The sequence below is a fragment of the Scyliorhinus canicula genome, chromosome 13 (genome assembly GCF_902713615.1).
Source record: "Scyliorhinus canicula chromosome 13, sScyCan1.1, whole genome shotgun sequence".
Taxonomy (NCBI): Eukaryota; Metazoa; Chordata; class Chondrichthyes; order Carcharhiniformes; family Scyliorhinidae; genus Scyliorhinus; species Scyliorhinus canicula.
The window spans coordinates 151,161,226-151,175,725 of NC_052158.1; the positions used below are offsets into that span (position 1 = coordinate 151,161,226).

The 14,500-nt window shown below is 46.9% G+C and overlaps 1 protein-coding gene across 3 annotated transcripts in view; it reads left to right on the plus strand.

Annotated features, from left to right (window-relative positions):
* The first annotated feature begins 1,031 nt into the window (after nt 1-1,031).
* Nucleotides 1,032-14,500, plus strand: part of LOC119976792 (neprilysin-like) — a 235,698-nt gene continuing 222,229 nt past the window's right edge. Inside the window, exons 1-2 of one of the 3 annotated variants that reach the window (XM_038817578.1) lie at nt 1,032-1,421; nt 4,697-4,868. In XM_038817578.1, coding sequence (XP_038673506.1) covers nt 4,706-4,868 — 163 coding nt within the window. In that variant the 5' untranslated portion in view covers nt 1,032-1,421; nt 4,697-4,705. Of the gene's footprint in view, nt 1,422-4,041; nt 4,063-4,696; nt 4,869-14,500 lie in introns of those variants that run through there. The other 2 variants (XM_038817580.1, XM_038817579.1) reach the window with 2 other exon arrangements.

The following is a 14,500-nucleotide window of genomic DNA, read 5'->3' on the forward strand; positions in this document are numbered from 1 at the left end:
TTTGTGGATTGCTATTCCTGAACCCCTGGATTAAAAATGCCAGCAATCTCTGAGAAGAGAAGCGGGATTTGTCTTATTCCGTGTCTGTAAACGAGAGCCACATAGAATGAGAGGCGATCGGGTCTAAAAATGATGGAAGTGTCGGCTTGCGCACGTTGGCATCGAATCTCAGGTGGACAGATTGGGGAGGAACAGGGGGAACTTACATTTAAACGTCGCAAGTGTGGTGAGCACCTGGATCTTGGGTATGTATTTGAATCTCAGAGTGTGGAGAGGTTCTGCAATGCCCAGCTGGCTGGGATGATTGGTGCTGACCCCTCGCCTTTCAACAGGGAGCTGAACCCATCCTTGGGAGAGGCGGGAGATGGGTCCACATTAGACGTGTCTATCTGGTCAACGTGAAATCCAGGATTGGTTTGGAACTCGGAGAGAGAATGTTGGAGCTTCCCTCTTCCCGCTTTTTTGTTGTTGGTGCCTTCTTCCAGGAGATGAGCTGACTTGGGGGGGGGGGGGGGGAGGTGAAAGAGGAGCGGTATCTCTTTAAAATGCCCCAGACAACAAAGTGTGGGGCCTGTTTGATAGACCAGCTGGACTTCATGTAAAGTGTGATGTGTGTGTGAAAGGAGTGATGCCGTTAGCTTGAAAAGCAAATGCTGGTAAATGTGGCTCTGTGTGACATTTCGCCTGTGCCAGCCAGCGTTATGAAGCGTGTGCAGAGCGCTGGCCACCACTTCACCCATTCGCAATTGTCCCCAAAGTGTGTTGGAAAAGACGGGGGAGGGAGGGACAGAATTAGAGCACAGATGCAAATGAGCTAGTATGCCTTGCTGTCAAAGAACCCTCCACTGCCTGCCTTGCCTGCTCACACACCGCCCAATCGGCATCTTCCCAACGACCTGAGGCTGCTGGACATGTGCCAGCTGCAAAGCGGCTCGCCCTCCGCCTCCTGCAGCCTCCAGCTCCTGCACTCACTGAAGGAACTTAAGTGCCATTCTGGGATCGTTGAAAGCAGAGCCCCCTCCTCTTTCTCCCTCCCCTCCCTCCCTCCCCTCCCTTCCTCCTCCAACTCCTCCCTCCTCCCCGTTTCCTTTACGATTCCAGGATCATATTAAGCACATTCAGCAATGAGCCAGGGCTGGCCAAATAGTGTCAGCTTGGCGTTGACAAATCGATGCCGTTTGACGGGTCCTGCACGGTCGCAAGTTCCCGTCTGACTGCACAGGATAGAAGGGCCGAGAGAGGGAGAGGGAGAGAGGGGGGTAAACGGTGCTGTCTGCAAGATTCTCTCTCGAAATTAGGGGACCGATATTCTCACCTGTCTGGTGGAGCAGGGCTCACCATGTCGGCTATTGCCCATGTACTGGGTCTAATTGGTCAGTGATTTTCAATGGCATTGACACAAGCCACACAACAGATGCCTGGTAAGTTGTGTGTGTGTGTGTGTGTGTGCATGGCTGATGTCTCTGAGAAAACACATTATTTAACACAAACCCCAATTTGTAACGTGGCTGAAATCTCACCAGCGACCTTTGTTTTAATAGACCTTATTAAACCCCCCCTTGCTGCATGGACCTGTTGCACACTCTGGAATTAAATGCACGGAACGTTTCAGAATGATTCCATTTTAATTCACGTGTGCTGTCTCAGATTGGGACGCGTTAACCTGTCAGCCGTTCAACCAGGATTTGGATAGTGTGTGAACAGTTGGGCAGGTATTCACATTGTGCTGGCGTCCACCCGCGTTCATTTGCAACAGGAGGAGCTGAGCTGAACATTGTTCAGGAGCAGGGTTCAGGGAGCCGAGCATTTTTTTTACCTGTAACATCCTGACCCTCCATCCTCACACCGCTACCACTCGGGGGATCGTTGGGAACGCTGCCTTCGTCCACCCAGTGCTCGGCAACCCCTCCTCTGCTAAGATGAACAGCAATCTTTGCAACCCACCCTCTCTGAATAGGTCATTACCCGCGGGTTACCGGAGCCGATAGTGTGGGTGCTTTTGATTCAGAAGTTGAATAGGGCCGAGGGGGGGGGGGGGGGGGGGGGGGGGAGGTGGGGGGGGGGGTGATTTGGGGTGGGTGGAGATGGGTATAGATCTCTTTTTAAGAGCTGCCTGGAGTTGCCATGCCCCCTCTCCCCCCGGCCTCGGTGTTGGCTGGTGAGATGGCCCGCTTGCTATCTTACTGTGAAGTCCCATTTGGACTTGTCAACTACAAGTGCAGCTGACCCCAACTGACTCAGTCTGGCTTTAAAACAGTTCGCCGAGAGAGAGGTGGGGTGGGGAGGGGGGGACCTTAACCCCCAGGGAGTGGGAATGGGGGTCTTGAACCCCCCACCCCGGGGCGGTAAAGAGACGCAAGTCTCCTTGCAGGTCGGGGTAAAGCGAGCCCCTGCACTCTCGGAAAGTCGCCCTTACTTCTGGAACTCTGGCTAATCTCCCATTCGCGTCTCTTGCTCAACTTGTTGGGTAAAAACAGTCCATTGCCTCCGCCTGTGAAATTGACCTGAAATGGACAGGCGGGTGTGGTGAAATTGACCCAAAGGGGCGCGGGTTTGACCGCTGGGGTTTCCCGCTGGGTCTCTTGACGCGGTGAGCAAGTGGATCTCCCCCCATGGGATTTTCAGCTCAGCAATCGCAGCCGGATCTCTGCCCCCCCCCCCCCCCCCCACCCTGATGCCAAACGTGTGATCAATCCTGTGTCCTGGTCCCCCACCTTTGCCTTGACCCGGGACAGAGACCCCGGACACCAGTCACAAAGCAGCAACAACACTCAACAAGCACGAAAAGACACCCCCTATCAGTGATTCTTGCTCCTGTTGTGAGCGGAGGTGGAATCTACAACTTACATTCCCTAAACTAGGAAGATTGGAAAAGGAGGAGACGGTGACTGTCGTATTACCGGCAATAGGCGCGACCTGTTCTTTCACTGCCTGCTGTGACATGTGGGTTAAAATGTGTTAATTCTGTTACGGTAAATCCTCCCCCCCCCCCCCCCCCATAAAACATGTCCCTGTGTAAATTTGCGGTACTGTCCAAGCAGTTATCGGTGCTAAGATGTCAATGTGACAATAAATCAAATCAAATTTCCAGTTATTTTCATTAATTGGAAAGCAGAGCCCAGGGTGCCGGCCGCCACATAGTCCGATTTTTGCCGCACGAGACTTTCATGTGTTACTTCTGTCTGTTGAGGAATGGTCCGGTTAACACAAGGTAGCGTCTCTTCATCCATTTCCTTCCCTCTCCCAATCAATCAATTCCAACGCGATTGCCGCTCATGCATGTGTGTGTGTGTGTCTGATTGGTATTTTAAAAGCTGCTTTGCCACCTACCCTCCCTCACCACACACACACACACACACAAAACCACCCCGGAGTCTCTCATAAATCCTCCAGGCGGTTCTGTGATTTCACCCTCACTATTAAACTTGTTTCTCAAGGTTAGAGAAACCCACACCCTCAGTTAGGGGTGCAACTGAACTGTGCCTCAGGGCATGAGAAATAAGGAGCAGGGGTTAGACCATTCGGCCCCTCTTGAGCCTGCTCCGCCATTCTGTACCATCATGGCTGCATCTGCTCCACTAACTCCCTCCCCCCCCCCCCCCCCCACACCCGTATCCCTGGATTCCACCCCCCTCTCTCAGCTTTCAATCTCTGCACGCTCAGCCTGAGAGAATTCTAAAGACTCACAACCTTCTGAATTAAAAGACTTTCTCCTCAGCTTAGTTCGAAGTGAAGGACCACCGAATTGTGGAACCGAGAGCCCCCCTCCCCCCGTGTCCCAGCTTCCTCAGCCATGGGGGAAGGAAACAAAATTGTGTCCATGGAAGTTTGTTGCATGCAAAAGCGCTGATCAGGCAAACCTACGAGTCTGCACTAACTGATCCTTAACCCCACCCTCCCTTCCTCTGAGTACAACACACACACCTATATATATATATATAAACTTAATGATTATAGATTTTATCATCTCGGTCCAGAGAATTGGACTATTACACCAGGTCCAAAGGGTTCCATTTCACCTCTCTCAACTCAGTGCACCCGCAGTTAGGCTGTCTCTGCGGCGTAAGTACACCAGCATACACCAACTCCCAAAATAACTTCTCCCGGATAATTTGCCGCCCCTAAACTTCACAAACTAAAGTTTGCTGCGATTTCCCCCAGACTTTTTTTTTAACCTTGCAGACTCGAAAACCAACTGAACCCAATTTGTTGCCAAATTAATCGCAGGGAGATTCTATGTTGTACAAATTCGTCACCTTGTCTATTCAATCTGTTAGGTTCTAGGTTGCTTTTTATTCATTTAATTTATGATACTAATTTTGAAACAGGGTATTTTGGGCTATAATCGCACTCTGTGCTGCTGTCAATTAGAGTAAGGATGATAAGGATGATGAGGAAAACTGTTAATTGAAACGTTTCCCTGGAAATGCGAATATTCGTGAGAAATCCATTTTAACATCAGCAGTAATCCCCTGCTGTTAGTGACCAGATACTGGTCATTCTAAACTCGGCAAATTATATATTGTCTTTCAATCGCACCGACGTTTCAATCATCTGCAAACTTCAGTGCACTGCTTGGAGATGACTTTGTGTCCGATCATTCAGGGGAACGTTTGGTGATTCGGGTTGAACACAGCGTCCTCGCTCTCGCCCCTGCAACATGGCTGGCCCTTAATATTCCTCTTCTCGCTCTCAGGTTGTTGTTATGGGCAAGTCTGAAAGCCAAATGGATATAGTTGAAAGGAACCCAGCGAAATCAAAGAAGTCGTGTAAATCCTGGACCTCTCTGGAGATTGGATTGACCACCATTGTCATCTTGCTGCTCATTGTCTTCATCGCTTTGATCGCCTTGTACGCAACGCGCAAGGGTGAGTAGAACCGGCAACATGGTAGTGTGTGCATCGCCCGCCTGTGTCTCATTGTATTCATGTGTGTGCGCTCGAATAGAGTCGTAGAGTTTTACAGCACAAGAAGAGACCATTCGGCCCATCGTGTCTTGTACAGGCCATCAAACGCCTCTCTATTCTAATCCCAGTTACCAACACTTGGTCTAGTGCCTTGTATTCCATGGCCTTACCCGTGCTCATCCAAATGCTTAGAAGCACAGAAAATAGAAGCAGGAGGAGGCCATTCGGCCCTTCGAGCCTACTCAGCCATTCATTATGATCATGGCTGACCATGGAGTTCAGTATCCTAGTCCCTCCTCCCCCCCCCCCCATATACCTTCATCCCTTTCCCCCCCCCCCCCCCCAAGAGCTATTTCTAATTCCTTCTTGAAATTACACAATATTTTGGCCTCAACTACTTTTTGTAGTAGAGAATTTGTAGTAGAGAACTACTCTCTGGGCGAAGAAATTTCTCCTCACCTCAGTCCTGAACGGTTCACCCCTTTTCTACAAACTACGACCCCTGATTCTGGACTCCTTCATCATCGGGAACATTCTTTCTGAATCTATCCTGTCTAATCCTGTTAGAATTTTTTAAGTTTGTATGAGAGCCCCTCACTCTTTTTTGTAATTTAGAATTCATTTTTTTAAAATTAAGGCACAATTTAGCATGGCCAAGCCACCTACCCTGCAGATCTTTGGGGGTGAAACCCATGCAAACACGGGGAGAATGTGCAAACTCCACACGGGCAGTGACCCAGAGCCGGAATCGAACCTGGGAACACGGCGCCATGAGACAGCAGTTTTAACCACTGCACCACCGTGCTGTCCTCCCTCTCAATCTTTTGAACTCCAATGAATATAATGCTAACCAACTTAGTCTCTCCTCATATGACAATCCCACCATCGCAGTAATCACCCTGGTAAACCTTCGCTGCACTCCCTCCACAGCAAGAACATCCTTCCTCAGGTTTCGGGAGAGTTCCCACTGCTCCACCCTATCAGGCATTGAGTTCCAGATTCCCAACGTCCTCTGGGCGAAAAGGTTTTTTTTTCTGAATTAAATTCTCTGAATTAAAACTTTTCATGGAAAGAAGCTAAATCACTTTTCAGTACATGGGCGATTTTCATCAACTTTTCAATGTGACTTTTCGCAAAGCCCCTCATTTTGACCAGGGTTTCAATAACTTCCGAGCCCTGTGTTATCGAATGGGAAACGAGGGGGTGGGTTGGTAATGAATGGTTGGAGAATGGCTGGTATCCATTCTAGTGGGCAGCACGGTAGCACAAGTGGAAAGCACTGTGGCTTCACAGCGCCACGGTCCCAGGTTCGATTCCCCGCTTGGTCACTGTCTGTGCGGAGTCTGCACGTTCACCCCGTGGGTTTCCTCCGGGTGCTCCAGTTTCCCCCACAGTCCAAAGACGTGCAGGTTAGGTGGATTGGCCATGATAAATTGCCCTTAGTGACCAAAAGAAGGTTAGAAGGGGTTATTGGGTTACAGGGATAGGGTGGAAGTGAGGGCTTAAGTGGGTCCGTGCAGACTCGATGGGCCGAATGGCCTCCTTCTGCACTGTATGTTCTATGTTCACAACATGTGCTGGGTCGGGCACTCTCTGGGAGGGAGAGAGAGACACACACACAGTCACCCAAAGTGTAGCCCGAGATCCACTTTCTCAACACCTCAGCCCAGGTCACATACAGCCTGCCAGATTGGACATGGAATTCAAATTCACGGTTTGCAGTCCAGATAATGGCATTTTCCCCAACACGGAGGTGGCGCTTCCGGAGTCCAGATGGTCATTTGGGAAGCAAATTGGAACACATTTTACAGATAATGGGGGGTGGTTGCGCTGTGAGTGATGAATCCACACCCCTGTGGCGGGCTTTGTGAAGGTAGAGGGAGGGCGGTGGCGGGGGGGGGGGGGGGGGGGGGTGGGGTGCACATTGAATTTATTTTTGAGCCCAGAATGGATCTTCCTGAATGAGTAAATTGAATAGGTGGAGGGAAGCGGATTGGGCCGATGGAATAAGGTGCAGCGAATTGGATAGTCACCACGAAACAAGAAGACGAAAAGTCCCAGCTCTGGAATGTATTTCAGGACAGGACATCGGGGTTGTTTTTGTTTTCAAATAAACTGCAGAGTCGAAATGAAGTTGGATGAGAAAGGGAAAACTCGGGGTGTAAAGGTGGCGGAGTTGGTGGCTGGAAGAGCCTTGCTTGCACTGAAGGAGGGAAAGTACAGCCAGTACCTTTCCCCCGCGGACACATCATTGTCAGAAAGCGCTTTGTAACATTATACCTGCTACTCGCAGACTTGCTGGTGCCTGAATTAACACAGACTCCCCCCCCCCCCCCCCCAATCAGGACTTAGATGTCGCTAATTGACATGGAACTTCACAAGCATTTTTTCCAAAAATAAAATCACCACTTTATTAACCTTTTCTAACTTAGTGTTGAAGATAAATGGCATGGCCCACTCCAGATGATTACTGGTCTCGTTCCACCGCGCTTTCTGTGGTTGAACTGAGTTAATAATACATGTGTTTTGTACTCATATAAGCACTTAGCGCTGCAGCACGTTTTGTATGCGCAGTGCTAAGAGAGTTGGTAAGGAACAGAAGGAGGCCATTCGCTCTCTCAACTGCATGCCAGCTCTCTGTCCAGCCAATTCAAACAGGGGGAGGCAGTGGAAGCAGCGGCCAAGATGGCACTGGACTAGCAATCCAGCCAGAGATCCTGGGAATGCTCGGGGAACAGGTTTCGAATCCCACAGATGGTGAACTTTGAATTCAGTAAATTCTGTAACTGAAAGTCGAACGTGACGGTTGTTAGCATTTGCTGGGCCATTCCAGAGGGCACTTGGTTCTCGTGTGGCACAGAGGCCTTCCTCTGGGTAAGGAAGGCAGAATTCCTTCCCTGTAGGATGTCAGTTAGTGGTTAGCACAGTTGCTTCACAGCTCCAGGTCCTAGGTTCGATTCCCAGCTTGGGTCACTGTCTGTGCGGAGTCTGAACGTTCTCCCCGTGTTGAAGTGGGTTGCCTCCCAATGCTCCGGTTTCCAAAGATGTGCAGGTTAGGTGGATTGTCCATCCTAAATTGGCCTTAGTGTCCAAAAAGCTTAGGTGCAAAAAAGATGTGCAGGTTATGGGGATTGGGTGGATGTGCGGGCTTGGGTAGGGTGCTCTAGGCTTGTGCAAACTCAATGGGCCAAATGGCCCCTTTCTGCACTGTAAATTCTATCATTTCTAAATTCTATGAGTGAACACATGGGCTGTTATAACAATGGACCATTCACCAATTCCAGATTTATTTCCAGAGATTCTTCTTTTGTATTTAAAGTACCCAATAATTTTTCCCAATTGAGGTGTAATTTAGCGTGACCAATCCACCGACCCTGCACATCTTTGGGTTGTGGAGGTGAGATTCACACAGACACGGGGAGAATGTGCAAACTCCACACTGACAGTAACCCGGGGCTGGGATTGAACCCACGTCCTTAGCACCCTGAGGCGGTAGTGCAAAACACTGCTCCACCGTGCCACCTATTTCCAGAGAATTAACTGAACTGGACTGGATTACTTGTCAACTGACATTACTGCTATGTCACCATCTCCCCCTAGTAGCTCAAGAGGTTTTGTATCCTCAAGTACCTGATCAACTCTCTTTTAATATTTTATGGAATTGGTACCATCAACTTTTCAGATAGTTTCTGCTCCTGACAATTTGCTAGATATTTTTCCAATGGTTTTATGTCTGTGACCTTTTGCTACTGTCCCAATTACCAGAGGGTACAGTCTCTATCCATCTTCCACATCATAATCTCTCATATTAAAAATCCTGATAGGGTCACCTCAAGGAGGTTCCAAGAAGAACCATCCTAAATTTCCCAATCTCCCCTGATAACTGAAGTTCCTCAGCTCTGGCAACACTCCGAAAAAACTCCTCTTCACCTATTCTGAGGCCTTTCCAGCTGTCTTGTCGTGCCTGCCCAGATGTGTCTCATTGAGACCTAACCAGTGATTTAATGATAATAGTAATACACAGTGGTTAGCACTAATGCTTCACAGCGCCAGGGGCTTCAGAATTCTCCCTCTGTGTATCCGAACAGGCACCCGAATGGGACGCTAGGGGATTTTCAGTCACTTCCTTGCAGTGTTAATGTAAGCCTACTTGTGACAATAATAAAGATTTATAAAGATGATCTCTGTTGTTATATTCCCTTTAAAAAGTAATCAATTTTTTTAACCATCAGATAAACTTGTCCTGCCACCTTTAAGATTTTGTTTCTATGGATACCAGGGTCTCTGCTCATCCACACTTATCAGAATTGTGCCGTTTATAGTGTGTTGCCTTTCCTTATTAGTCCTTCCAAAGTGCATGACTTCACACTTTTCTGCTTTGAACTCCATCTGCCATGCTTCTGCAGATTACGCTATTCTAACTATGTCTAACTAAAGGCTGGTCTAATCACCATCTGTAACGTTGCCAAGTTTTGTATCATTTACATGGTTTATAATGCTGCTTTTTACACACGGGTCTAGGTGTTTCATTGAAATTATGAAAGAGTAATGGACCAAAACTAATCCTTGGGGAACATCATTGCAAACCACCTCGCAGCCTGAAAAGCATTCATCCACCACAACTCTCCGCTTCCTGTAACTGAACCAATTTAATATCTATAACCCCACTTTCTGTGGCTAAATTAGAAAAACACTTCCTGCTAAATCATGCTGCCATGGGTTCAAGTGCGACTTGAAGACTTTAGCACAGAAATCAAAGCTAACACCCCAGTGCAGAACTGAGTGAATTCTGCACTAACATGAAAACAAAATGCTGGAGCTCTGGAATAAAAACTGAAGTGTTGGAAAAACTCAACAATCCTGGCAGCATCTGTGGAGAGAGAAACAAAGTTTAAGTTTCAAGTCTGGTATGTCTGGGTGGCGTGGTGGCACAGTGGTTAGCGCTGCTGCCTCACAGTGCCAGGAACCCCGGGTACAATTCCGGCCTTGAGTGGCTGTCTGTGCGGAGTTTGAACTTTTGCCCCGTGCCATTGTGGGTTTCCTTCGGGTGCTCTGTTTTCCTTCCACAGTCCAAAGAAGTGTAGGTTAGATGGATTGGTCTTGATAATTTGCCCCTTAGGGTCCAAGGATGTGCAGGTTAGTTAGAGTTGTGGGGGTACGATAGGGGAGTAAGCCCAGGTAGAGTGCTCTTTCAAAGGGATGGTGCAGCCTTGATGGGGCGAATGGCTGCACTGTTGGAATTCTATGACTTTTCTTTTTATAATAATCTTTATTGTCACAAGTAGGCTGACATTAACACTGCAATGAGGTTACTGTGTAAACCCCCTAGTCGCCACAATCCGGCGCCTGTTCGGGTACACAGAGGGAGAATTCAGCATGTCCAATTACCTAACAGCACATCTTTCGGGACTTGTAGGAGGAAACTGGAGCACCCGGAGGAAACCCACGCAGACACAACGAGAACATACAGGCTCCACATGGACAGTGACCTAAGCCGGGAATCGAACCTGTTGCTGTGAAGCAACAGTGCTAACCACTGTGCTATAAATGTGTTGGGTTTTATGCTCTTGAAAAAGAGTGGAGGAGGGTCAAATGGGGCAAAAGGGGAAGGTCAGTGATAGATCAGAGGGTGAGAGATTAAAGTGCAAAGTGAATGGAAATAGTAGTCGTAAAGGAAAAAGCATTGGTTACAGCAGAATGTGTTAATAACAGAATAAAGGTCAGATCTGTGTGAAAGCAAAAACATGAGAACAAGAAACAAACTGGCATGAGGGGAAAAATACAAAACGGAAGAAATGAAGATACAAAATGGTCTAAAGTTTTTGAAGTCAAAGTTGAGGGCACGTTTGTTTTTATTCTATGAGGGAATTCTGTCAGTCTTTCGGATGCGATGTAAAACTAAGGCCGCGTACACCCTCTCAGATGAATATAAAAGATCACATTAAACTGTTTTGAAAAAGACAGCAGGGGAGTATTCCCCAGTACCTTGATAAACATCACAGAAATCAGATTATCTATCTGTTATCCATATTGCTATTTGTGGGTGTATATTGTATGCAAATCCACAGTTACGTTTCTGACATTTCAGCAGTGACTGAAGTAAAATATAAAGTCCCCAGAGTCCCAGGTGACCATAGGCTGCTTTCCCCTTTGATGGGGAGAGCTGACTGGTGGTGATTTAACCTGAAGATCACCACACCTCAGGCGAAGGGCAAGGTTGAGAAAGGGGGGGGGGCTTTCATGAATAACCTCAACCTCTGTGAGAATTGAACCCCTGCTGTTGGCGTCGCTCCCGGTCACGAACCTGGGGCCAACCAAGGCTAAACCGGCCCCAGTCAGTGACTACACTCCAAAAAGAGTGTCTCACTGGCTGAAAAGCAGTCGGGAAACGTGCTGTAGAAAATGAAAATCTTTCTTTTCTCTTTATATCTCCAAGTCGTAATCTGAACCAAAGTTGAGTAATTGACGTAGCGTCAGATTATAGAAGTGGTTTCACACATTTCAGTTACAAGAAAGCTTTTGTGTTAAGAAGAAAGACTTGCCTTTTTGTAGCACATTTAATGAAATCAGGGAGTCCCAAAAAGTTTTACGGCCAACTTTTGAAATGTGGGCATTTTTGAAGTGCAGCAGCCAATCACTCAGCAACCTCCTACAAAAAGCAATATGATAATGACCAGGTAATCTAACGTAGTGGTGTTGAATGAGGAAACATTGGCCATAGCATCAGAGAATAACTCTGTTGTCCTCTGTTAATAACCCTCTTTTTCAAAAGAATGGCAGGGCATCTTTTAGGCCTCAATTTAACATTTGAAAGATAGCATTGCTGACAGTGTAGCATTCCCTCACTTCTGCACCAGGGTGCCAGCATGGATAGCTATACTCAAATTCCTGCAGTGAGATGTGCCTCCACCTGGAGGTTCAAGCACTTTTCCATCCATCTGCTCTATTATCTCACCTTTCAGTTTTCAAAAAAAAAAACAAATTCCCTCTTGAGAGTTACTATTGAATCTATTTCCACTACCCTTTCAGACAGTGTGGTCCAGATCCCCACTACTCACTGTCTTAAAAACAAAACATCTGGATCTTTTTCCAATCGTTTCAATCTATATCCCCTGGTTACCAACCCTCTGTCACTGGAAACCATAGCTCCTTATTTACCCAATCCAAACTCTTCATGATTTCAACCCCTGCATCAAATCTCTTCTTAATCATCTCTGTCCTCAGGAGAACAACCCTACCCTCCTTTGTCCCTCCACAGAACTGAAGTCCCTCAGTTTTGGTCGCATTCCAACAAATTTCTTCTGCATCTTCTCCAAGATCTTTGCACCCTTCCTAACGTGTGGTGCTCAGCATTGAACACCAGTCTCTAACTGGGGCCTGACCAGTGTTTTATAAGGGTTTAGCTAGCTCCCTCGCTTTCGCACTCGATGTCTCGTTTAATGAAACAAGGGATGTTGTAACCTTTTCAAACATCTTGTCCTGTCACTTTCAGATACTTATGTATACAAATCTCCAGGCTTTTCCTACACCCCTTTTATCATTGTGCCTTTTAGCCAATATTACATCTCATTCTCCAGCAAAATGCATAACTTCACACTTCTCGCTGTTGAATTTCACCTGCCATGTATCTCCCCATTTTACTGGTCTGCCTATTTGGTACCATCAATTTAGTAAAGATTAATGGAATCTTCAGTAGATCTTTGCTGTTTTCTTGCTGAATGTGCACTCTCTTATGCTATATTTGCTCCATTTATTAGTCCTTCAATTCCTATATTTTTTTGTTAAGCTTGAATCTAGTTCCCTCTTGAATTTACTGCTGTGGGACCCCCTCTTTTTCCAAAATTCAGTATCTTATATACGATGTAGTTAAATCCATTTACATTGTTCTTCCCCTGCAACCCCCTTTTCTGTCTTTGAGTCCGGTGCCCTTTGCTGGAGAGTTCTTACTTAGCCACAAGAAAAAAATCATTTGTATACCTCAATAACACTGTGTGAGGTGTGGAAGCAAGTTTGAACCCATACTTCTGGCATTTGAGTCGTTAATCCCCGATGATAAACTAGAGGGGGCTCAGCAAAATTACATCCTGGTCTAGTTTACATAGAGAATATTTCAGCTAGAGCGACACAGTTGAAACCATCTAAGATGATCTGGTGAAAGGTACACAGGCCCATTGGGACTGGGTAGTTCAGTAAAGCAGAACAGTGACCATTCATGTTGAGAATTTGGATTTGAAGGTGTGAGCCAATGTAAGCACCTCATGCCACTGACAGCGTCTGCTGAGTCCTGTCTAGGGTTTGCCAAAACTGCAGGATAGTCTCCAAGAATTGAAGAATAATTTCCAGTGCACTGCCTCAAAACAAAACCCTGGAGAAAATATTAGGGACATTAGAAAATGGTGTGCTTTTTGAAAAGAATTTCAGTGAACACTTTCATTTATTGACTGTTGTATGATTGGGAGGGAACAGGAGTCACCCAATTGAATCTTGAAGGGCCTGTTCATTTTTCCAACAGGCTTGAGAAGGTGGTGTGATGTGGGGATTGACATGTTGGGAAGTCAGTGCTGGGAGGGGTGGGGGGGTGGGGGGGTGCAGATGTGGGGCAGTGAGAAATGGGGCCTCATGTAATGAAATCTCCAGGAATACAAGCAGCTCAAGTTGACAACCTAGCCCTGGCCATGTGCCGACATCGAATGCCAGATAATAATATTTGTACAATGACTGAGTCCAGCGCAAAACTTAGAAGAGCGAGGATAAGAAAGTCTTGTATAACTACAACTAACAGCTCCAAGAGTGTACCTACATCACATGGTCTACGGTGGTTCAAGAAGGCAGCTGACCTGCACCCTCTCAAGAGCAATCAGGGATGAGCACTAGATGCTGGCTTTGCCAGCGATGCACAACTTGTATGAATGGATACATTTGTCACCATTCCATTATCACCTTTAACACCTTGACCCAACCACCGGACACAAGTATATATAAGGCTCGAAACAGAAAATGCTGGAAAATCTCAGCAGGTCTGGCAGTATCTGTAGGGAGAGAAAAGAGATAATGTTTTGCGTCCAATGACTCTTTGTCAAAGCCATATACAAGCCAGGTTTATGTACCTTTACCAAACTGAAGTCAATTGATCTATAACCTGAAATGAAGAGAGAGTGATAGAGAGGTGGAGAGATTTAGGGCAGGAATTTCAGAGTTTAGGGCTTACACAGCTGAAGATATGACCAGCAATGTAAATCAGAACTGTGGAAGAAACCAAATTTGGAAGAGCGCAGAGATCTTGGATGGTTGTATTGCTGAAGGAGAATGCAGAGATAGGAAGGGGTTAAGTCCATGGACAGATTGAAAACAAGTATAAGAATTTTAAAATTGAGACATTGCGGCTCAGAAGCCAATCAATGCAGCTCAGCAAACACAGGGACCATTGGTAAAACGGGTTTGGTTTGATTCACTATACCTCTGCGCAAAAGACAAGGCTGAAGCATTTGCAACAATCTTCAGCCAAAAGTACCAAGTGGATGATCCATCTCAGTCTCCCGCAGAGGTCCCCACCATCACAGATGTCAGTTTGCAGCCAATTCGATTCACTCCAT